General features: G+C 32.3%; 2 protein-coding genes across 3 annotated transcripts in view; one reads left to right on the top strand and one right to left on the bottom strand.

The window, feature by feature from the left end:
- The window catches only part of LOC127705068 (peptidyl-glycine alpha-amidating monooxygenase-like), a 143,020-nt gene that overhangs the window by 5,217 nt on the left and 111,606 nt on the right, over positions 1 to 26,197 (bottom strand). Inside the window, exon 5 of the mRNA XM_052209343.1 lies at positions 380 to 457. Coding sequence (XP_052065303.1) covers positions 380 to 457 — 78 coding nt within the window. The remainder of the gene's footprint in view (positions 1 to 379; positions 458 to 26,197) is intronic.
- The window catches only part of LOC127705062 (uncharacterized), a 69,033-nt gene continuing 50,400 nt past the window's right edge, over positions 7,565 to 26,197 (top strand). Inside the window, exons 1-3 of one of the 2 annotated variants that reach the window (XR_007983625.1) lie at positions 7,565 to 7,659; positions 8,905 to 9,201; positions 10,021 to 10,340. Coding sequence is in view for 1 of the 2 variants with exons in the window: in XM_052209336.1 (XP_052065296.1) it covers positions 7,617 to 7,659 (43 nt within the window). In the remaining variant the exon portion in view is untranslated. Of the gene's footprint in view, positions 7,660 to 8,904; positions 9,202 to 10,020; positions 10,341 to 26,197 lie in introns of those variants that run through there. The other variant, XM_052209336.1, reaches the window with a different exon arrangement.

Here is a 26,197-nt window from a genome sequence, read left to right as displayed (position 1 = left end):
TCATTTATATGTTTCGGAGTTTAGTGTGACGTCCATTTTCGCTGAACTAGTACACTTTTTTATTTCGGGGCAAGCTGAAGCCCGCCTCCGGGTGCGGGATTTTTTCGCTGTATTAAAGACCCATTAGTGGCCTTGGGCTGTTTTATGCTCTTTGGTCGGGTTGTTGTCTCTTTGACATTTGTATCTATAAATCAATCGTTAACTTTATAAAATACAATTAATTGCAAATTAATGCGAAGTTCTATAAAAATGAATTATTGTTTTAGTAGACTGGTTGTCTCTTTCGTTTTTTTTTTGTTTTTTTTTTAGTTAATGCAGACCTTACAACTATTTTATTTAGGAACGGCATATTAAAATATCATAAAATAAACTTTAATACCGGTAACTGCTGCTTTAGTGTGCATCTCAAAAGTAATATGCCTCAGCATTGTTGAAAATCCGACTTTTAGTGATATGTCTGAAAAACAGAAATATATCTTTTGTATGATAGCACTATCATAAAAATGAAAAAAAAACGATAGATAAACATGTATTCAATGGAATTATGTAAACATCTGTAAACAGAAAACAACTGAGGTCAATATACAAATGTATTGTCACCAATAATGATAGTAATCACACAAAATACGAAAGGCGCTGTAAGATCAGTGAAGTCGAATGTTCAAGCTTTAGATATATAAACATTATACACGCAAAAAAATCTACCCATTATGATAAAACAAAACCGACACCATTGCCTTAAGAGTAAACGATATTAACAAAGCACTAACTGAGAGTTCAAGGTCACTGTATTTGGATCCAATATAATAATTTCTTTGATCTGAAATTAATTGATATGTCTATCTTTTTGATATTTTTTACGTCACGAGTAACCTGAAGACTGATACTGCCTTTTCCCCAAATGGACATTGTAGCTATACATCTAATGAATGAAACAATAGTCAGTATAAGATACAGATGTCTTATAAAATTTATATTAGAATTTGACTGTGAAAGTGTAGATGGAAATCTTGAAATAATAAAAAGTAATAAAGTAATAAAGTGGCGCATCGGTGGTCAAGAAGTTCATCAGTGATCATTAGACTGTCAACACTGAGGTTGTGAGCTCGACAGGTGCCAATGAGACAACACTCCATCCAAGTCACAATTTGTAAAAGTAAACCATTATAGGTTGAAGTCCGGCCTTCAACGCGGAGCCTTGGCTCACACCGAACCACAAGCTATAAAGGGCTCCAAAAATGACTAGTGTAAAACCATTCAAACAGGAAAACCAACGGTCTAATCTATATATAAAACCAGAAACGTAGGTCATTTTGGATTTTAATAGTACATTGTTTTATATTTGACATCCGAAGCCTTTATCTACAATGTTTCTGATGAGGGTTCCAGGAGCACATTTCGTTCACTTGTGACACATAAATGTGAATAATATGATTTTGAAATAAACTTTTACCTTTAGGAAACCTCATTAAACCATTTTTGGATTTGAAGTAGTCATCAAAAAATAAAACGCCTACTGAACCTCCTTTACAATATTTTCTAGTATTCGAACATTCCCTACAATAATGAATGAAATATGTCATACAAGGCTTCCTTTTTTGTAATAAGAATCAATGTACAATTACCGATGTTATATGCTAGGCGCCGTTTCTACAAGGTAGTCCATTCTCGGTAATATTTCAAAACGTACAACCATGAAGTTGTGTTTATAAGGACGCCGTTCTGAGCAATGGATAACTAATCAATAGTGTAATTATTTTCAATTTTTTTCTTTTTCGGAGGATAAAATTACCTTGAATGATCCGTTTTAAATGATTCTGAACGGCTATTATTTATAAATTTACGAAAGAGTAATTGTATTTATGTTCAATGGATGATGAGAAGCAACATAAAATTCTCTCAGCTCATCTGTTTACAATCCTTCGGAAATTCATGCAATTATTACTCATGATATATCAAATTTTTCATTGTGAAAAGGGTTTCTTTATAAAGTGTATACATATTTTGTGTTTTAAAGTATCCAGATTGTAACATCTTACCATGGTTGATGACTTGCAAATTCTTCAGGTTCTTCACAAAAACTTAAAGCTGTATGATGAACATATTCGTGATTAATTTCTACCAAGGTGCTTACTGGAAAATATTAAAATATGTACGTAAAAGTAGTTGAGGTATATATTTGAAACTTGACAGTTTATTTTGTAGTATACTGTGATACTATTGATCTCAAGATATTAATAAGATGAAGAACATACTATTAGGGGTAAAAATCCACATGCTTTTCTCGTCTAACGCAAAACTAAGGTTGCAATCCTTTCAAGTAAAATTGACTGTTTAAATTATTTGCGCGAGAAAAGGCCATTGTAGATATTTGTCCTCTAATGTAATATATTTAGGCTACCGATTTTTTTTTCCTTGGATATACCTGATTTCTACGAATATGGCAAGGGTCAACATCATTTTGTTTGAAAGGTACATATTTATATGTCGAAGCTAAACATAGATTTACTCATGTCTTAAATAGGTGTGAAAGACGATTTTGTTTGCAACAAGCAATCATTTTTGTCACATTATCTAATCCATTTTCGACACTTAAGCCATGCCTCATATATTGATCAATTACTTACAGATATAAACTTCATCAAGTTCTTCCAAATATCTTGTGTAGCAGAAATATTGGTCGGGCTTGAAAAAAAGATTAAATAATGCATTTACTCTTAATAGACATATAATAACAGATTACATTGATATGCTAGTCGAATCACACAAACAAAAACGTTATAAATACAAAATAATGTGCCTTATTTTAAAAGTATGTTAATATTGTGATAAAGGGATCATAAATAAATAAAACATTATCCATTTAAATACATCAAAACGAAGATAATCTATCTTTACTAAACTATCCTTTGCGAGATCTAAGTGTCTACACATCATTTATAACGGTAATAGAAATAAAAAAATGTGGTATAAGTGTCAACGAGACAACTCTCCATCCAAGTCACAATGTGTAAAAATTAAACAATTATAGGCAATTAACACGGAGCCTTGGCTCACACCGAGCAGCAAGCTATAGAGGGGCCCAACATGACTAGTGTAAAACATTTCAAACAGAAAAACCAACTGTCTAATCTATATAAAAAAAAACTATTTACGCATGCATTGTCTGAATGATAAAAAGGAGATGCAGGATTACCGGGCAACAAGTTTGTGACCCCAAAAGATCAATCGTAACTACTCGACCATTCTCGCTATGTATTGTAGGCGTAACGAGAATGGCCGACTAGTTACGATTGCCTAAAAAATGATACTCAGAATAAAATCTTATGCGACTCCTGATTGGATGATACAAGTTTATAATTATTTTAAATCGAAAACTTAACCATTTAGGTTTAGAAAATTCAGACCATTAAAAAATGCAAATTTAACAAAGAGTAATGTATTTACAATGGACCCATTCAAAAGTTGCCTTTTCCATTAAATGACAAAAGACGTGTTTTTCAGTCTTTTGTCACATGGCCATCTCGTTTTTTACATAGATTAGACCGTTGGTTTTCCCGTTTGAATGGTTTTACACTAGTAAATTTTGGGGCCCTTAATAGCTTGCTGTTCGGTGTGAGCCAAGGCTTTGTGTTGAAGACCGTACTTTGACCTATAATGGTTTACTTTTATAAATTTTGACTTGGATGGAGAGTTGTCTCATCGGCACTCTTACCACATCTTCTTATATCTATATACTTTTTTTTGGTTGCAATAAAACACCGCCATTTCTAGTAATAGGTATTGTTACCCATGTTTTCTAGGTTAATATTTATTCATAAAAAAAATATAGAACACAACTGGTATCCTATGGAAAATGCATTTTTTTACTCTAACATGGTTATTTGGAGACATTTTTTTCTAATCCCATACCGGTTTGCACCTTTTAATATTGCTTACTATTCCGAAACCAGTGACGTTACTCTTGATTTTTACGTTTTCTTTGTCATTTGGTGGCTTTTTTGGTCGGGTTTGATTTGTATCATTCTAGTTTTGTAAATTGTAATTTCAGGAGTAAAAGAAAACATTAAATATGTCTGAAAGTTTTCTTAGCTATTGAAATTAATTAGCAGTAGGTCAAAAACGTTTTACATCGCACAGCCGCTTACTTTGTAGGATTTTGGAAGAGTTAAACCGATTGATACGCGTACCGCCAAAGAGGGCAAAGGACGTTTGAGTCTTTTTACAGTAACACGAAAGGATATTTGCGCTCCAAACTATTGACATTAGCGCTGCAAACACTGCGCTCTCAACTCTGATACACATGTATTAAATTGACGTAACATTTGCACTTTTACTTATAAAATCTTAATGATTTGTAATCATTACACAAATTAAAATTAACTAATATTTGTACCATACAGCTCTTTACACACGATAACTATATTCTTCTTGTATTCATTCTATTGCCTGAAAAGTCTGTGGAATCTACCATCTTTGTTTATCTAACTTAAATCTTGTTTCTCTACCATCTTGTTTCACTATGGTAGAGATCAAAAATTATTTTTTAAACCAACGGCTGGGTCTACATGTTTGCAGATCCCTGACTTCAAAATATTTGGGCTCGGGTTTGAGCATTCATAAAGTGGTTTTTTGTTTTTGTTTACAGTCCATGTTGATTTTGAAGAAAGAGGCAGTCATTGGTACTCTCACAGGAGTACAAATCGTGCATGTGAAGTATAGGAACATGGTTACATAAATGTTTTCCAGCGCTGATAAATGAGTAGGGAAATCATGAAGTACCAACACTAAAATGTTATGTTGATAAAGCGCGAATGTCTTGAAGAAAAAACGCAAAAGTCTTGTAGAAAAAGCGCAAATGCGCTTTTTACAAATTTCACAAACGAGATGTCATACCAATTATATATTAGCATGAAATAAAACGGATAATTACATCGTAGAACACAAATAGATACCTACTTCATTTATTTTAATGGATGGAAATGATAGCTTCATTTTATAAACTTCCTGTCCATTCTCTCCATAATCAGCTGTTATATATGGTATCTCCCTCACAGCTGTTACTATAAAAAAATGTAGATACAGTTATTACCAGTGGCGGTGCCAGGATAAGGAGCGGTATTTTGCTTTTTCGTCAATAGTCATTTCGCTTGCGCCAAAATAACCTCTCATTTGTGCAAACAAAAACATTTCATTTGCGCCAATTATACAGGTAAATAATAAACATATTGGAAATATATTGAACAAAGACAATACATAAAAACCACATGGAAGTAATATAAACTGAAGTAAAAAGTCTTCATTTACACAAAATTTGTAAGCAACGGTTCGAATAATGTACTCATGGCGAGCACGTTTGCCTCCTAATTAGGTGCATGCTATACTGCTCCAAAAGATAGTCCGTCTTTTTTTCTTTCTCCCATTTTCTTACAGCAGGCGCTGTTCATGGGTCTCATTGTAATGATTGTTGTTGCCTGGTTATTCTTTACTAAGTCCACATAAATGAAAATGTTTGGATGTTTGAAGTAAAACCAATTTTTAAAATGTGTATGGAACGATTGTGATCCGTTGTTGATTATATTTGAATTCGCAGTATAGGTGCAAAAACGTGACATGTGAACACTTAAGAGTTTTAAACCGAAGTCACTCTCAGTTTTGCATAAGAAATAAGAATGAACTCACTTAATTACTCATGGGAAATATTCTACAAAATTGCTTATTCAGGATACGATGAATATTTTAACTTTTTCATTATATTTTACCTGTTGAATCGCGCGAATGTAGTTTTGATGTTTGGCGCAAATAATATGTAACCTTGTGGCGCAAACGAAACATTGCATATTGTAAACATTGCGCAAATGCAATGAGACCATAAGGAATGTAGAGCGTACCCTTTGTCGTCAGAAAATATAAAATCTCATATTTTTCGCGATTTATATGATCCTTTTTTATCGTGAAATCGTCCAAAAATGTTCGCCTCTCTCCGCGCGGTACTATCTAACTATATACTATATATACTCCCCTTTTAAAAAATCCTGGTTCCACCCCTCATTACACCATCGTTTTACTACACGAAATTTAGAAGCATTTTATCGTAGACAATGGTATGAATACTTTTGTCTAGACGGTTCAAGAAACATATAAATAACTTGTTTGGGTGCAAATCAACAAAATATTTCCATACATATTTAAAAAATGAAAACATATCTATAAAATGTTTGTTTAAAACATAACGCCGCTTTCGTGTAAAATTCCTTACAACATGGATAGATTCACAAACTTTCACCAAATTAAAAACGACTGTATTACCTTTTTCACCGCGTGAATATTTTTACAAGTTTTTTATTCATTAAATGCTATGAATATAGACAACTGTTGTTAAACAACTGCTGAAACTCATCTGACAAAAATATATATTTAAAATAATAATAACATATCTAACACTTTTAAAATTTTATGTTTCCGAAGCGCTTTTTCTGCATTTACTTTATAAAACTTGGTTTGAAAATAAAATTATTCTTATAAATTCTTACCTATTGCAGGTAAAACAAAAAGCCACATAGTCAATTCAGTCATATTTTGAAAGTCTGACATAAACCCCAGTTTACCTATTATGAAATGTTTGAAATTAATAAATTTTTTTTATTCTTTCTGAAGAATGGAGTTCCGGGAAAATCGCATCCTTATGTTGATACGCAAAAGACACAAACAAAAAAATACAGGATACGAATTATTTTATTGTTTACCTTAGTTATGATGTTAAAAATAGAACAGGACAACGTGAACATCAACAATGATCAAATTCATCAATGTCAAATTTAGTAAAGTTTACGATAACATATTTTTGGGGATACTTTGTCGTATTTAAAAGTATGATAGCCCTTTCATTCTAGTCTTTCTTTTTTGAATAGAATCTTTGCAATTCACATTTGAGATACAACAACTTTAAGCTTAAAAAAAGACGCTTCTGAATTTTGGGGGATATGAACTATTTTCAATTTCCTTGTAGATTTTGATTAAAAATTTCTGTGATATTATATCATATCGAGCACCCTTTTCAATAAGATTTTTTGCTAAAGTTTACACATCAATTAACAATTTGTTCACTAAATTTATCGAGCACTATTTTCAATAAGACTTTTCGCTAAAGTGTACACATCAATTAACAATTTGTTCACTAAATATAAAAGGGAAAATACACAGGGTACTAAATAATATGTATTCATGAGAATGAATTTGTCAAAACACAGTATGATTATATGTCCTAAAATTTTAGATTTAATTTACGAATTTCTTACATCTACACCAAGAATAACTAGGATGTCAGTGAGTGTTAAAAAACAATAAAAAGGAAGTCGTACATGTAAACAAAAACAACATCAAGCAATAAATCAAAGCATTACTATTTCGTAGAATCATACGATTAAAATTTCACAGAAATATCAATTAGGTAGGTAACCACCGTGTGTGTGATTAATCATCGTGTTTTTATCCGTATTTTTTGTAAAAATGTTGTATATATAAGTATAAACTTTACCAATATTGAGCATAATCTACACATCAAGATAAACAGTGCATTGAGGCTGATTTTATAGTGTGTTCCTATTCTGTTAACAATGAATTCCAGGTCACTGCTTTCTTTTTGTGCAATTTTGATTTGTAAGTATATTTTGACTTTTTTTTCTATGATTACTGTAAAAAAAAAAACAATAACTTATTAAAAGAAAAGTTGGTTTAAAAAGTTATTTCTGACTTGTAGAATTTCAATAATTTGAAAATACATCCTGGTTAAAAGCACTGGTTCGATACCGCCGCTGGTGGACCGTTAGTCCCTGAGGGTATCAATCTATATCATCAACTCAGTAGTCAGTTCTTCATTACTTATTTAATATTCATAGATTAAGAAATGATTAAGAAAATAAGGTTCCAATTCTCTCAGTCAAATTTAACCTTTAAGTTAGATGAATTTGGCTAATTCTGTTTAAATGTTTTGGGTTATATAGCTCCCTAACCGCCTCGGTGGTCTCATGGTAGCGTGTTCGCCTCGAGTGAGTAAGGTCTTGCGTAGGGTCATGGGTTCGAACACCGCCTGAGTCGATACAAAGACTTTAAAGTTGGCATTTGCAGCTTAAGAACGTGACATTAAGAAGTAAGAGCAAAGACTGGTCGGCTAGGAGTCATCAGAATGAGTCCTGGTAGGGTGACATGCCTTTCTGCGGACACTTTGTGAACTAACACGTTTAAAATCCAGCTTAGAGTGTCGATATTGTTCAAAGCAGGGATCACACGTATATCGCATTAACCTATTCTCGTCAATAATATGCATTTAATTTGCCACTGGACGTTAAACAGCCACCCATCTATCCGGGTCATCATATATATAGCTCCCAATGTTGCAGCGTATTTACGCATCCCTGAATTTCTTATGTTTAGGTTTAGACGTTCTTAATGAAGGTCAATCCAGAAAAGCGCCTCGGACGCACGAAATTTATATAGTGTTTCTTTTATTACATAAAATGAGTACTTTTTTAATTTTTCAAGTTATATAATTAACTCTACTTTAAACATTTTACGTACAACCGTGTTTCATATAAAGATGGAACAGCAATTGTAGATTTGAACTTAAAGTTTGAAATGCAACTTCATTTCTCTAGTATTATATACTAGAAAACATTCTACTTTTATATGGTACGTGTTGAACATTTTTTATAACAAATTATGAAATGATAAAGTCCCAAACCAGTTTGCAGTACAAAATCTTTTTGAATGAATAAAAGGTACAAATGTGGACCTGAAAACAATGATTTTATAATTCTAAAGTATTACTACATAACTTACATGTGAAAACACATTTATGATAATTATTCAAAACATTCATGATCAGGCTATAACATTTTTTTCCAGTTGTTATACATGCTGTTAACTCCGTTCCCCTGGGTTTAGACAATGGTTTAAGGAAAAAACGGGAAGCTGTCCCGTCTGTCAAATCCGTCAACGTCGACTTGGAAGATGGTTTAAGAAAAAAACGTGAAGCTGTACCCTCTGTCAAATCTGTAAATGTCGATTTAGAGGATGGTTTGAGAAAGAAACGTGAAGCAGCACCATCTGTTAAATCAGTCAACGTCGATTTAGAAGATGGTTTGAGAAAGAAACGTGAAGCTGTACCGTCTGTCAAATCCGTCAACGTCGATTTAGAAGATGGTTTGAGAAAGAAACGTGAAGCTGTACCGTCTGTCAAATCCGTCAACGTCGATTTGGAAGATGGTTTGAGGAAGAAACGTGAAGCTGTACCGTCTGTCAAATCCGTCAACGTCGATTTGGAAGATGGTTTGAGAAAGAAACGTGAAGCTGTACCGTCTGTCAAATCCGTCAACGTCGATTTGGAAGATGGTTTGAGGAAGAAACGTGAAGCTGTACCGTCTGTTAAATCCGTCAACGTCGATTTAGAAGATGGTTTGAGGAAGAAACGTGAAGCAGTACCGTCTGTCAAATCCGTCAACGTCGACTTGGAAGATGGTTTAAGAAAAAAACGTGAAGCTGTACCCTCTGTCAAATCTGTAAATGTCGATTTAGAGGATGGTTTGAGAAAGAAACGTGAAGCAGCACCATCTGTTAAATCAGTCAACGTCGATTTAGAAGATGGTTTGAGAAAGAAACGTGAAGCTGTACCGTCTGTCAAATCCGTCAACGTCGATTTAGAAGATGGCTTGAGAAAGAAACGTGAAGCAGTTCCGTCTGTCAAATCCGTCAACGTCGATTTGGAAGATGGTTTGAGAAAGAAACGTGAAGCTGTACCGTCTGTCAAATCCGTTAACGTCGATTTGGAAGATGGTTTGAGGAAGAAACGTGAAGCTGTACCGTCTGTTAAATCCGTCAACGTCGATTTAGAAGATGGCCTGAGAAAGAAACGTGAAGCAGTTCCATCTGTCAAATCCGTCAATGTCGATTTGGAAGATGGTTTAAGAAAAAAACGTGAAGCTGTACCGTCTGTTAAATCCGTCAACGTCGATTTAGAAGAAGGGTTAAGAAAAAAACGCGAAGCTGTACCGTCTGTCAAATCCGTCAACGTCGACTTGGAAGATGGTTTGAGAAAGAAACGTGAAGCAGTACCGTCTGTCAAATCAGTCAATGTCGATTTAGAAGATGGCTTGAGGAAGAAACGTTAAGCCTTAGTCCTATCTTACCCTTAATGTCGATTAAGAGTAAAGGCTTCAGGAAGTCCATTAGTTTCACTTATATAAAATGACTTTTGTGGATGTTTATCAAAATGAAAATCAAAAATGACAGAGGGTTGAATTTATAAAAAAAAAATCAAGTTTCATACTTGAAATATTAACTGCAGAAAAAAACCTGTGTAAGAGAATTTTTTTTTTCAATTTCTGTTAAATATAAATCTTAAAATGAGCTGTATTAAAAAGTGTTATTTAATCACTTTTACGGTTTTTACTCGGTATTTCAAATTTCAATGTATACGTATTCATTTCATATTCTTTTTTAATTCTAAATGAGTACGGAAATTGAACAAATGAGTGTGCTTGTAGCTATTGAATGTCACACAAATGCAAATGTATATTAATGTACAATGTACTTATATGTATCAACACATGTGATCTCGCTATTAAATTTGTTGGTACGTCAGCATTTATGTTTATCGATTAATAGTGTTTTTATTTTGTTTTGTTGATTGTCTTTCTTTTTGTTTTAATTTGCTTGTTGTTTTTTTTTTTATAATTTTTGTTTGTTTGATATTGTTTCTTGTATGTTTATCCATTGCATCAGTCAACCAGTTGAGCTAAATGTAATGATTCTTGTATTATAAATATGTGAAATCATCGAAAACCTAAATCAAATAAAGTCATTCTGAGAAAAAGTTAATATACCTTGATTAATACCAACAATATTCAACATTTAAGTATTTCCGAGGGGGAGGGTTTAGCGCCAGCAAACTAGTTCAACCAATCCACATTCTATTTGTACCTGTGCCTAGTCAGGACCCTATAGTTCAGTGATTGTCGTAGGTTCATGTCTGTCATATTTGTTTTTCGTAAATTGTTTTGTTATGAATTAGGCCGTTAGTTTTCTTAATTGATTTGTTTCACGTTTTTCATGTCGGGACCTTTTATAGCCGACTATACGGTATATGTTTTTTCTCATTGTTGAAGACCGTACGGTTGCCTATAATTGCTAACACCCACTTCATTTGAACTAAGGTGGATAGTTTTCTCATTGACAATCATACCACATCTCCTTATTTTTATATAGAAATGTATAACTACATATGAATAAATGAGATGTGGCTTATACGTCAATTAGACAGTAACCAAAAAACACAAATACTCAAAAAGAAATCTAGAGATCAACAATAGACATTGTCTGTATGCAGTACCAGATAATACTCAAAATCGGCCAGACTCATGATTGCAATTTGGAATAAGAAGACTCTGTCTAGATTTCTGTAGTATTGAATCTTAAAATTTCGTGTTTATAATATAGAAAAAAACAAATGCGTACAATCTGTAGTACAGAATTCAGTTAACTTGTATTCCTAATCTGGATGGTCTTGAAAGAAGATTTTTTGCAATAACGACAAGGTTTCTTATATGTTCTTTGCACTCCTTTCTTAAAGCAAATTCTGAAGAAGAGTGTACGATAGTAAGGTGATATATAATATATTACACTCTGTAAAATTGAAAACGTCGAATTTTACGCTGTATGAATTCGGCCCGACAGTCCCCTAGTTTCATAAAGCCTGTCCCCTATAGTTTTATCAGCCTTGAAGCAAGTGTTTCAACACGTTAGATTTAAGTTAAATATTCTTAAACGGGTTTATAATCATTATTCATAAATTCCCCGAATGTGACCTACCAAATAGGACTTATCACCGGGGTCGTACTTACATGAGCAACACGACGGATGCCACATGTGGAGCAGGAACTGTTTACCCTTCAGGAGCACCTGAGACCATCACCCGGTTTTGGTGGAGTTCGTGTTTCCCTGTCAATAGTTTTCTATGTTGTGTCTTGTATACTGTTGTTTGCCTTTTGGTCTTTTCCTTATATTTTTTTGCCATGGCGTTGTCAGTTAGTTTTCGACTTATGAGTTTGAATGTCCATTTGGTACTTTTGCCTCTCTTTTAGAAAATTATTAATCACAAAAATGAAACATTGATCAATAAACCATGAACATGTGGTCTATATCAGATGTACCCCAGCAAACGGATATTTACCCTATACACCAAATATATTTTACCTATCATAATATTTGTGAACTGATCCAATCACGAATATTTAATGCTGATCTCCAAACCATGAACTGATATCAAGGTTAGGTGGAGCCTGTCATATACATGTATGATATTGTGAAAGGATTCTATAAATAATATACAAAAGACTTATTTCGCACAAAAAATTAAAATCAGATAGCTGATAGCTCTGAGGTCGAGGGAGATAATAAAAAGAATAACTTGTATTACAATGAAAGCTGACCACACCAACCCAACCTGCTCTGGACCAGTATTGCATTCGACGTAATTTTTTCTTCCGAAAATAATATACTTTTATACTCATGTCTCCACCAAAACAGATTGAACTAAATACAAAAATCTCCTAATACTGTTGATCATCAAATTAAATGTTCTATAATTCCATAGATTGCACCTCACCATGTTTAACTTGAGGTTAGCAAATATACCAGGAATGTTTAGTTTTTCTGTCGAAGGTAGATACTTCACTACTGTCAGTCATACATTTGCATCTATTATTTTTACACAAAATAAAATACCACTTTATAATTGTAAATGTGTTGTCTCTGAAGTGTTTTCTTGAGTTACCTTCATCAGGAACGTTCATACACAAATAATTGAATAGCAAATGCAGAGCTGTTGAAAAGAATTACTTCTTATGCGGCATTTTGACTGGCACTCAAATTTGTCCGTCCAAAATACATTTCCATCAGTCCAATCAAGGATACGTAAATAAATGGGAGATATTAAAACATTTTAACACTAGAATCTAAAACACCAACGTTAGTGCTTGTTTTTTTTAATCCTAACTGTACATTTATTTCTCTGTCTTTGTTTCATAAAATGATGAAGACACTATTTTTTACAAACTTGTAACCGATCATGTTTACAAATCGGTGTCGATATAATGCATGAAAGTTATAAAAATGTAAAGCAATGAAACGGATACGGCAACACTCCCGGGCCAGTTAAATGATTTAAGACTTGAAGCAGCCGACAATATAAGATTTCAGAAGACTTGAAAGACTACTTCCACCAAAAATCATGTAATAAAAAAAACTTATACATGTTTTATGCAGTCATTAACAATAAAAATTAGGCTAAGACAACAGACATATACAAGATGGAAACTTAGACCAAAAGGCATCTGCATACCAAATATGTATTATCCAGCTCATATACCCTCTTAAATATAAAGCTTTATACAGAAAGTTCACACCAGACTCCATTGCCTCTGTACTAGCATTTTATGTGTTTGACTTAATTTCAGTCATGATATCACTGATAACAATTAAGAGGAAACCGAGAAATGGAAAATTAGATACACTATCAGAAAATAACATTTCTGTCAGTGGGAGGAATTCACTGTCAAAATTTTTCACAGAAATGAGAACATCATTTTTCAAGAAAGGGGTTTGCAAAACATTTTTAAATTACTAAAACCTGCTCTAACCATTAACTCAAATCAGCTGTCTTGTATAGCACATCTATTTTTCTAACGATGCCTGCATGTGTACAAACTAACTGACAACTGGCTTCCCACCTTCTTATTTTAAATTCACATATATGCCAACATTCTTTCTACATCAATGCATAAAAGGATAGTACCAAAAATATTAGACAATAAACCAGACCACACCAATCAACAACAAACAACTCCTCTTTCAATAAATGAGATTTCAACATCAGTAAACTATACACTGTAGCCTCATTTTTTCATAAACGAATATCATTGTACTACAAAATAATTCAACCTTAGACAATATTTAAAGTATCTTTATTAAGAAATTATTCAACATATAATATAAAGATTTTCAAAATCATAACAAAATAATCTAAATTGTATAAATAAAATCTAAGTTAGATTAAATCAAATTAAAGCAACATTTGATTGAGGTTTACAAATTAAGAAAAACTTCAAGACAATGTCTGTTTCGAAGAAGTTCTTTGCACAGTTAACTTCCTTACTATTTACAATAACTTTTTATTCTCGTACAAGCTTCAAACCAAACATGTATGTGACTGTTCTCTTGCGAAAAAAACAATGAAAGGGGAAGGTTCAAAACTGTCTTATAAGACCCTTAAAAATAAAAATGTGCAACACTACTCCAAAAAGAATTTATAATATGGGCATTTGTAATAATTTAATACTTTGTTAATACTTAAGGTTCACTGATTACAGAGCGATTCTTTTCAAAAAAGGCAATATTCAAGTTTTTATGAAAATATTCACTTTCTACACAATTTATAATCTGTAACTTTTATTAAAAATGCTGGTTTCACTCTTTGACTATATAAATGTGTGATGAACTCAGACAGATCTTATAAAATAAATCAATTTTGTAAGAGAATGTGTCAAATCTTTCCAAATCAAAAACAATTGAGACATAGCATAAATTAATTTTCAAAATGCATTTCAAAGTGCATAGTTATGACACCTTCATGCCAACATTATCAAAAAATAATAATATCAAAACAGTTAAAATTAGCTTAAATATAATGTAAGAAAATACTTTTCAGTAAATTTATATCTGTAACTCAAAATAACATTTTTATTAACTTGACTGATGTAAACCTTCTCCTTTCAAAAATTACAGCAGATATACTTGAGATCCTACATAGAACAATGAAGCAAGCTTTGGTTGTTTGCCTGGTAGACCATAAAATCATTATAACCTTTTTTGTGTACTTATTGTAAGAGTAATAGTTGTTGTTACACGCCAATCAACTCCATGGCTGTCAGACACAAGGAAGTCAGAAAAACCTGACTGACTTTTTTTTTGTAAACGTACATTTACAAAGGTGATAATGAAGAATTCATGGTTCACTTAAAAAACAAGCAATCATTACCTTAAATCTCAAAGTATATACTAAAAAAGTTCAACTGTAATAAATTATGTTTTAAACAAAGTAAAACAAATACTTTACATATCACTGTATTCTTTGAATACAATTACTCATCTGTTTTGCATAGGTGTTTATTCTACTGATATATTTTTCAAATTTCCAGAATCTCCCTCTCCATGTTAGCCCTCACCGGGCTGGAGCAAAAATCTTTGTTATTTAGGAGTTGTAAACTCTACATTTAGAATGCATTGTAGTTTTACTGTTTACCCAATTGCAAGAGATTGATTTCTTCTGTAATATTTCAGAAGGAAAGATTTTCTTACACAGCAGTGCAAAAGTGGAATACTAAAAAAAGGTGTTAAGATATTCAAAATATTGAAATGTTTTCCATTTCATGAGGGCTAGTAATGTGTGCATGATATATACTTTGGTCATTTTAGGAGGACTGTATGATGTGATTTGATTATTGCTCTTATGTCCAGCAAAATGCAGTACATTCTTTAGAAGTATATTGACTTAATAACCTTGAACTCTTAATATGTATCATGAAAATACAGAATAACCTCTCAATAGTTGCTGCCATTACAAAAAAACAGAAAAAAAAACTACAATATCATTCAAAATTTCCGACATCAAAGACTGCTTTCAAAAGTAGATAAATTTAATTGAAGCACATATATAGTAAAATTAAGAAATACACATTGCACACTTAAAACTCTATATTTGAATGCATAAAAGAAAATTAGTTTGAGTAAAATTTGGTTCTACTGTCGCAAATATCATTTAACCTAGGTCTGCTACACATCACCATGAAAACTCAATTAGTGACAGTTAAACCTACGTTTTACCTAACCAAACATAAACTACAATATAGTTATCTAAATCAGCAACCAGTAAGAAGTACCGAAAAGCCCCAATAATATTTGAGAATGATTGAAGTCAGGAATGGTGGACATGAGTAAGTATATATCCCCAAGTACCTATTATAGAAGTTCAGATTTGCAATATAACTAATACCTTATACTGAACGTAGTAAGGGACATATAATGCATTTGTAATGCATGCAAGACATGATTCACATTTATCTCCCTTTATCAGAAAAAAATCTTAATTAAAACAAAATTAACATTAAATGCATCAAATGTTTGTGAGATATGTTGGAATATATATTTAAGTAAAGTAAAAGTTATGTTGCAAGTCTTCTTCAATGGCAGGAGTATAAACAGAACCATCAAAGTTACAGTTCAGTTAGGATAAACTAATACTACGGTTGCCTATTATTCCTTACATTCACTTCATTTGAATATTTGGTGGATAGCTGTCTCATTGGCAATCATACCACATCTCCTTATTTTTATACAGTTAGGAAAATATATCTCTGAAGCCCAAGATCAATATACGTGAGCTAATATGATTGCCACTATTATTATAAAATACATAATTATATCACTATCTAATAAATAACAATAAAAAAGGAGGCATAGAAAACAAAATAATTAAAAATTAATATTTAACAATGATAATAGAAAAAAATTAACAGTCAATTAATTTAGTCATATACGCGCAATTCAATCATAAAATTTGAGCAGCTTTTTATTTTACTATTGCAGTATATATTTACATTGAATATTCCAAAAACACATATCTTATTCTATACATCATTTGTACATAAATACTTGTTAAAGCTACAAAAAAATATGGAAATATGTTTCTATCTTATCTTTTTTTTGATAAAAATTATCCTGGAGTCCTGTTTGATACAACGAGAAAAGTGGCTACATGTAAATTAAATAGAGTATACACCACCTTTGATAAGTGTTTAGTATGACGATAAATTTTCACTTTTGTTCTCGTGCTAGGAACAAGAAAATTATTTATTTTGTAAAAATTATTTCTGTACTCCATGTATGCCTTACAACAAAAATTGTTTTATTTACCTGTGTACGTTATTTTATTTGCCGGCATTTTGTCCAAGGTTATGGTTGTCTTTCTGATATTGTTTTACATCTAACCCCCTTGTTTTATCAATTTTGTATTAACATTGTGTCACAGATCAAATTCATTCATTCAGTGTATGTTCACTTGTTTTTGATAATATGTCTTTTGATTGAGTTAAGCCATTTCAATTGATATTTTATAGTGTGTCTTTCTATGTTGTGATGTTACACTATTGTTTCAGGTAGGGTGGTGGTTGGCGCCTATTAAAACGTTTAAACCTGTTGCATTTGTTTGCACCTGTCCTAAGTGAGGAACCTGATAATCAGAGGTTGTCGTTTGTTGATGTGGTTCATAAGTGTTTTTTATATAAATTAGACCATTGGTTTTGCTGTTTGGATGGTTTTACACAAGTCATATTTGGGGTCCTGTATAGCTTGCTGTTCGGTGTGAGCTAAGGCTCCGTGTTGAAGGCCGTACTTTGACCTATAATGGTTTACTTTTACAAATTGTGACTTTGATGGAGAGTTGTATCATTGGTACTCATACCACATCTTCGTATATCTATATACAACACATATTGTCAGTATCTTAAAATATAGGCATGTAATATTTTTTTTTTTTTTTTCTCTATTTTTTTTCGTCCCTTTCTTCATCATTCAAAGCTTTCTGTGCTTTCGGGACGAGCTGTTAAGCAAATAATGGTGTTGAGTTTTTCTTCGTAAATGATTTATGCTCGTTTGAAGTATTGAGTAAGAACATAGTATTGTTTTACATTTGTCATTTAGGAACCGTTTATAGATGACTATGCCGTATGGGCTTTGCTCATTGTTAAAGGTCGTACGGTGACCTATAATTGTGAATTTCTGTGTCATTTGGTCTCTTGTGGAGAGTTGTCTCATTGTCAATCATACCATATCTTCTTATCTTTATATATAAATGTATTTATAACGATTACTCGAGAACACGTGTATTTGTTTACTTAAAACACGTGTGTTTAAATCAAAACATGTTAATGTTAAATTTGATTGGATAAACAAGTAAGGTATTATCTGTTTAGGTAATATTAATCATGATGATTTCATGCTAGATTTAAGCGCTAAATAATAGTATAGGTACTCTAGAATTGTTATTAGAGGTTCGCTTTTCCGACAGTATAGTATCGTTTCCCACTTTTACTTTAGAAAAAGTACATATGTTATGTATTAAATAATATAAAAATTCTGTATTACTGTAAAGATTTAGTTCTCCAACTTATAGAATATTTTCTATTGTAGATTGTGTTTATATGCGATGGCAGCGGTCGATGACAGCAAATTGGACATTTGTGTTTTTATTTCTTATAAAAATAATTTGTGTGCTGTCGGGGCCAGCTGATAACCAAAGAATGGTGTTGAATTTTTCTTTATAAATGATTTATGTTCGTTTGACGTATTGAATAAGAACATAGTTCTAATGTTAAACCTTTTGTTCAATTGATTTCTGTTTTGTATCAAACTTGCATGTAATTAATTTTAAGTTACCTTGGAGTTGAAGACATATTCAAACAGAAATCTAAATTTTATTTATAATATTTTTTATAATTATATTTTTCGATATTGTTATAATTGATACTTGATGGAATTTGAAGAAACAAAATATTGAGTATGGATGAAAAATTTGTGTGAGCTATAGTGAATAAGAGAGTTACTCAATGAGAAAAAAAACACAAAAATACAAAAACATGAAAAAACATCAACAAAAAAGTGTTAAGGTAAGATCTTAAATAAATGACAAATGTCTACAAAAGTAGGGAATAAGATTGGCAGAGACTATCTCACATCTGCAATTAATGCCATATTCCCTAACATTAAAGAAAAAACCTAATAATATCATTTTAAAAAGCAACTTGAAAAATTCTTTACTTTAGACAGACATAGGACCATTATGTTGGGTTAAAATGTTCATTTTAAATTTACTTTTGTTATCATTTTGATATTAATAGAAGGAATTTCAACAAAAACAATGCTACACGGCAAATTTAAGTTAAAGGGTATTATTGTTGGATCTTCTCGAAAATCTGCATGAAATGAAGTTGACGAAGAAACAAATTGTCCAATGCACAGTGCTAATGAGATAGAAATTGCGTACCACTTCGAAACAAATACTGTGGAGAATATTTACTTCTAGTAGCATTGGTTCTACGATTTGCTTTTTAACTGTTGATACGTAATCGTTGCAAATAGAGCCTATGAAAATACGAGTTTTTTTATGTTTTATCATTGGTGAAACGAAAGTGTATATAGCAATTCTGAATTCGTTCTGTTTAATTAATTTTATATTGAGAAAACGTTATTCAATTTCAAACTTTCCATATCGGTCAAGTTTTAGTTTTAAAGAAATTGCGTGACCCACCACTAAAAACCAGTAAAAGTCTGAAATGGTCTATATCTGTACTCAACTTTACTGATTTTTACTCGACCAGTCTGAATTGGTCTGAAATTTACTTGATATTACTCGACTGTAGTCTAAACCATACTTAACATTCTGCACATTTACTCGACTAGTACTTAACCATTGTATACGTGTCTGAACAATTCTCGACCAAGTCTGAACCATTATCGACCACGTCTGAACCATGCTCGACCTAATCTGAACCATACTCGACCTCGTCTGAACCCTACTCGACCAAGTCTTAACTTAGAACGTAGACCTATTTCTGTATATATCTATTGTATCTCATCAATTTAGGAACTATTTCAAACAACAGCTATTTCCCTTGGCTAGAAAATAGAACAACAATTTGAAATCCAAAATGTATTTAATATAGAATTGAAACCACAATTGCGCAATAAACATAATATAATCATCAACACTTATATATGTATATATATATATACAATGTGTATCACCTTTAAAATAGAAATTAAACAAGATGTTCAAAGGAAGTCATTTCTGGTCAGTTCAAAAAAATATCATGAAATAAGTTAAGTTTTCAGTTAAAAGAATTTTTATACACATGATCATGTTCGCATTGAATTATGTAGGCCTACATCAAAAATGTTAGAGATATCGTCCATTATTCAAATATATTAAATGGCATTCAAAACATTTTTAATGTTTCAGATATATTTTATGGTGACTGGAAAACATACTAACTTAAGGCTGGTATACACTAATGGTGTCAGTAAAGTTTAGTTAATAACGCAGTGAACATTTTTTTTATTTATATAAAACAACTTAATAAATTTTAAAGATGACACCTTTTTTTTGAAAAAAACCAAGAATTTAATATCATAGAACTTCTAAAGCAGTCCTTGATAACCCTTTGAAAACGGCTGACTTATGAACGCCTGACTTATGAATTGAACTACGGTGATAAATGAATCAAAGCCTTTCAAATTACCTTGTTTATATCTTTAATAAAACATAAATTATCATATTTGAATATTAAACGAATCATAAATTTAAATTGTACAATACAATATTATATAAAGATGGTACAAATAAATAGATTGATTACAACATCACATTAACAAGTGAGGTTACTACTTTTAAAAACTTATAAGAAAACTCCCCCGGTCGTTAAAGTATACATGCACAGTCACTGTGGTTATCAGATCTTTAATCGAAGATAATGTCGACGGATGCAAAAGACTTTATCAATCTGAACAATAAGGGTGCGTGATCTTTACTTTTAAATTTAGAAAGGTTGATCTCAAATGATTAGAATGCATGACCAAGGTCCATTATACGAACATTCAGGACGATAATGTGTTTTGCTTGCTCAACTGATTGAAAAACAAATTTCCGCAATTTCACAATTCAAACCGGGATTAGCATTCAATCATTTTGCCATTCGGAGCCTACTCGGTATTAGTTTTGCTTATTTTTGAAAGCTATATGGTGACCTTAACTAGAGCCTGGGTGTGGATGGGGGTTTACGGAATAGAGAATAGTGGGCAAAAAATATGAATAATAGAGACAATGGACCAAGAAGTAAAATAAAAAAATAGAATAATGAGGTGTTTAAATATAAAGAGAACATAAAAATTGATAAAAAGTATAAAGAAATAAAGAATAGAGAAAAATGGCTTGAAACACTGATTAGAGAATAGAGAAAATCGGCATAAATTATCAAAGAATAAGGAACTGAAGAACCCCGTATCCAGACCATCATTCTTGTTGCCTAAACCAACGTTATTTTGTCTCCGGTAGATTGTTATTGGTTATCATACGTTTTCTTTTTATTTCTATGACTATCAATTAAGACGTGATCTTTCATAATTTGCCAGCTTATTACATTATAAAAAAGACAAAGCCGAACATCACTCTGGATTTTTTCTCAAGTGGACCTCAGCTACCTACCCTACCACACCATTACCGAAAAGTTAATAAGAAAATATCTACGGCAATACTAGGTGCAAAGGGAAGTTGGGTAGCTGAGGTCTACTGGAGAAAAAAATCCAGGGTGTTATTCGTCTTAGTTTTTTTTTAAGTAGGTCCAAAGTTGTTGTCCGCGGAAACCCAACCCCACCCTTACCGAAAATTTGATAAAAAAATATTCTAAGGCAATACTTTTGTCAGCACCAAAACAAAGGGAAGCTTAGTAGCTGAGGTCTACAGTAGAAAAAACACAGGGTATTTTTCGGCTTATTTTTTTTTTCTAAAGTAGGTCCAAAGTTGAGGTCAGATACCCTACCCAACCCTTACCGAAAAGTTAACAAACAAAAATTCTATGGCAATACTTTTTTCCGCACTAGGTGCAAACGTAAGCTAGAAACCTAGCGCCTACTTGATCAAAATTCCCAGTTTGGGTATAGCACGGATTATTTTTTAAAGCTAATAAATAATTTCCTTGCCCACCATACTTTGAGTACAAAAAATAAACCTTTCGTCCAATCATAAGTAGGCGAAATCCACTGTTTCAGAAGTAGAATGTTTTATCAAAACAGTTTTGTTTGGCAACAAAAAAAGTTAAAGCACGAGTGCAACTTTTTTTTCTTCTAATCGGAACAATTGTTACTTTTCATGAACTATTTGACAGGATGCCGAGAATATGGAAAGCTATTTCACACAATAGTGCAATTTTGCCAACATTTAAATAATTTCATAATTTTTTAAGATTCTATATACACTCAAAAGTGTTGACTATTTGAAATGTAAAGCGTGCAGCACGCTGTGTGATGTATTGAAAGCGATTTCTATTGTATTTATATTATTGATGAACAAGAAATAAAATTTTGAAATTCATTGAATAGTGTCTTTGACTGCTTAATTATATATTAAAAACTGATAATATAGTGGGTATATATTAATAAAAACATTTGAAGTACGTTTGAATCTTATGCAACATTTGGGTTTATATAAACATCTGAAAACTGGCTGCTAGCGAAGTGGCTGTTAGCGAGTGGCTGCTTGCTTGAACCTGGTCTCACAAACTCCGCATTTTCATTCACGTCTTCACATTACAGGTTTCAATAAACGTTTAGTAAATTATGTCAATGTGAAGAATATGACCCGTATTATGCCAACAACTGGTTTTAGAATTAATTAGTTTATTTCCTATGCAAAGGCCTTATAAGTGAATTAATATTAATACAAAAATATGTCATCTTTAATGAATCCTCATGGAGTTTTTGATTATGTGATTACTTGGCCATTTTTTTAGTGATTATTTTATTACTAGACCAAATATTTCATGATTATTTGATTATCTAGGACTGTACTTTATATTAATTGATTACCAAGTTTAAACAATAAATTTGTGTGTATAGCATACGTATAAAATTTGGCTTGAAAGACGTTATTTTTTTTCGCCTCGCTCCGCTCGGTAAAATTGTTAAGAATTAAGTCCGAAGATTGAACGCGTTTGTCCAGTAATCTTATTAAAATTCATACAAAAAAGTTATATAAGTATAACGAAATCAGAGATATATCTTTTAATTAGATTGGTTCGTCTAATTTAGTATTTTTATCTGAAGTAAATTTACTAACTTCTTTAATAAAGGATTTGAACAAGAATGTGTCCATAGTACACGAATGCCCCACTCGCACTATCATTTTCTATGCCCAGTGGACCGTAAATTGCGGTCAGAACTCTAATTTGGCATTAAAATTAGAAAGATCATATCATATGGAACATGTGTACTGAGTTTCAAGTTGATTGGACTTCAACTTCATCAAAAACTACTTTGACCAAAAACATTAACCCGAAGCGGAACAGACGGATGAACGAAAGAACAAACGGACGCACAGACCGAAAAACATAATGCCTATAAATGGGACATACATTCACCAAATGTGCTGAAATTGAATGAAGGTCTTGTAAATCTCAATTAGACCATAACAGGCATATCCAAATAAAGTTCCCTGAAGTCACAAACAACTTCCCTCACTTGTAGATCTATTTCCACTACTTCTGCAATATTGTATTTATCAATAATAATATAAATAGAAATTGTATGCATGTAAATTAGAAACGATCAGGGTAAACTTATCAATCATTTAAATAAACTTATTTTAAAAGGTTACCAATTGAACACTGTAAATAGATCTTTGAATATTGTTTTTATTGGTATAAATATTAATTTTGTTATCAGTAACTTAAAATTATACTACATATTATTGTTATACACATCAAGGTACTACAATCTGTTGATACCTATGATTTGGCATTGCATAAGGTCATGTCTTTCTCTGACTGTTAATGACGTCTTTACACTAAATCCATTGGATGTTGGATGTGTACTGATTGATATTTTAGTCTTAGATACATGATTTTTGTATTAGTTGTTATTGGCTTTAAACTAGCTGTCAGTACTGAGATTACTCTCAGATCTGTACTTTGTGTTCTTTTTTGTTTGTTAAGGATGTATAAATACCCTGCCACGTCCGGTCTTTGCTTTTGTTAGATGTTTTTTTCTGTTTTGTATCGATCTGATGAGTTAAGCCCTTTTCAACTGATTTTTATAGTTTGATTTTATGTTGTTCTGTAACAAAACTCGTCCCAAGTTAACGGGAGGGTTGAGTGCTCACTTGCATGTTTAACCTCGCCACATACTGTATGTGCCTGTCCCAAGTTAGGAGCCTGTAGTTCAATGGTTGTCGTTTGTTGATGTCTGTCATATTTGTTTTTCGTTATATTGTGATATAAATTAGGCCGTTTTTTCTCAACTGAACCATTTCATATTTTTCATGTCAGAGCCTTTCATAGCCGACTATACCCTACTGGTTTTTTTTCTCATTGCTGAAGGTGGTACGGTTGCCTATATATACTTGCTTACATCCACTTCATTTGAACTTTGGGGATAGTTGTCACATTGGCAATCATATCACATCTCCTTATTAAAATGTTGAGAAGGAAGGGGGATGGTGAAATTTGTATTTCTTAAGAAAGTTCTAATGTTTTCCTCCCTGGTCACCCAGTTTTAATTGAATATTTTCTCATTTTGCTGTGCCCTTTGATTTGTGTTTAAGGCCAACCAGAGCTTACTACCTGTTGGTGGGTAGTTGAAGACCATATGGTAAGCTCTAGGTGTCTTTTTATGTATTGTATATGGTGATTTGGTGATGTCTTCATGCCATTGTCCCATTACTTTATATAGACAGCTTATCAGTCAACCATATCTATCAAAGACGACAAATGATGGCCAAAGCTCTCCTGGCCTTTTGTATAGTCAGGCGAGAAACAAGATATAAACGGACTTGGCTTGGTATAAACATGTAAATTTAGTAAATTCATATAAATTCAAGTCAAATTAATATTTCAAACAACATAAAAATATAAAAGTGTAAAAAAACAATTTTTTTTAATAAATCTTGAAAATATTATTGTGTTTATGTGTGGCCATGGATAAAGGCATGTTTTTCAGTCTGGGTTAAAAACAAATATTGACATCGGGTACAAATCCCTGCCCCACCCCAGAGAATCAAATGGTTGCTTCCTTGGGAACAATAGAGATTGAAGATGTTGAGAATGAAGATCAGGTAATAATTTTATGTTTTGCGGCGACGTTAAAGGAACACCAATCAGTCAATCGATCTTTATGACTATGGCTTCAGTTGTGTAATATTCCTTGTTGTAAAAGTTCCTTTTCTGCTTTGTGTAGACTTATTAAGACTTAGAATAGATCTACGATGACTAATGAACGGTCGTGTATGGTTTGGCAATTTTACATGCCTACCGATAATAAAATTGACAATGGAAATGGGGAATATGTCAAAGAGACAACAACCCGACCAAAGAGCAGACAGCAGCCGATGTCCAGATATGATACGATGCTACCGGACATAGAAAAAACTGTCCTTTTTTCATGGAAAATTAAACTGTTACAGCATATTAAAGAATACAAAACTAGCTATCTTTTCTTTAAATAAAAATAAAAAGCTGACATGGGTGAGATTAAAGCTAGAAATCCCAATCTCCCAATTAACTCAAAAAAAACAAATATAGATATAAGAAGATGTGGTATGAGTGCCAATGAGACATTTCTCCATCCAAGTCACAATTTGTAAAAGAAAAACCATTATAGGTCAAAGTACGATCTTCAACACGGAGCCTTGGCTCACACCGAACAGCAAGCTACAAAGGGCCCCAAAATGACCAGTGCAAAACCATTCAAACGGGAAAACTATGCAACGGTATAATCTATATAATAAACAAGAAACGAGAACACTTATGAACCCCATCAACAAACGGCAACTACTGAACATCAGGTTCCTGACTTAGAACAGGTGCAAACAAATGCAGCGGGTTTAAACGTTTTAATAGGTACCAAATTCACTCTTATCCGAAACAATAATGTAACATATGACCTTTAATATTGAAGGGCTAAACTTGCATTGAGCCGTGTTTAGGCCCTAAAATAGAAAATAAAGAGATGTGCATGGGACAAAATCGCACACAACACATAGAAAAAATACCAATCATCAATGAACAGGGCTTTTATTCCTGTTCTTCATCTTGAAAGTAGCTGGAGGGTCTTCAACGAGAAAAAGAACCATTTATACCCTAAAAACAACAGCCACACACTTGACTATGTGGATTACAATGTTTTGCTTTATCCTACACCCTGGATTTTTTCTCCAGAAGACCTCAGGTACCCAGCTTTCCTTTGCACCTAGTGCGGACAAAAGTATTGCCGTAGATTTATTTTATTAACTTTTCGGTAATGGTGTGGTAGGGTGGGTAGT

The sequence above is a fragment of the Mytilus californianus genome, unplaced genomic scaffold (assembly GCF_021869535.1).
Source record: "Mytilus californianus isolate M0D057914Y unplaced genomic scaffold, xbMytCali1.0.p SCAF_6, whole genome shotgun sequence".
NCBI classification, from domain to species: domain Eukaryota; kingdom Metazoa; phylum Mollusca; class Bivalvia; order Mytilida; family Mytilidae; genus Mytilus; species Mytilus californianus.
This window is presented reverse-complemented; position numbering and strand designations above follow the sequence as displayed.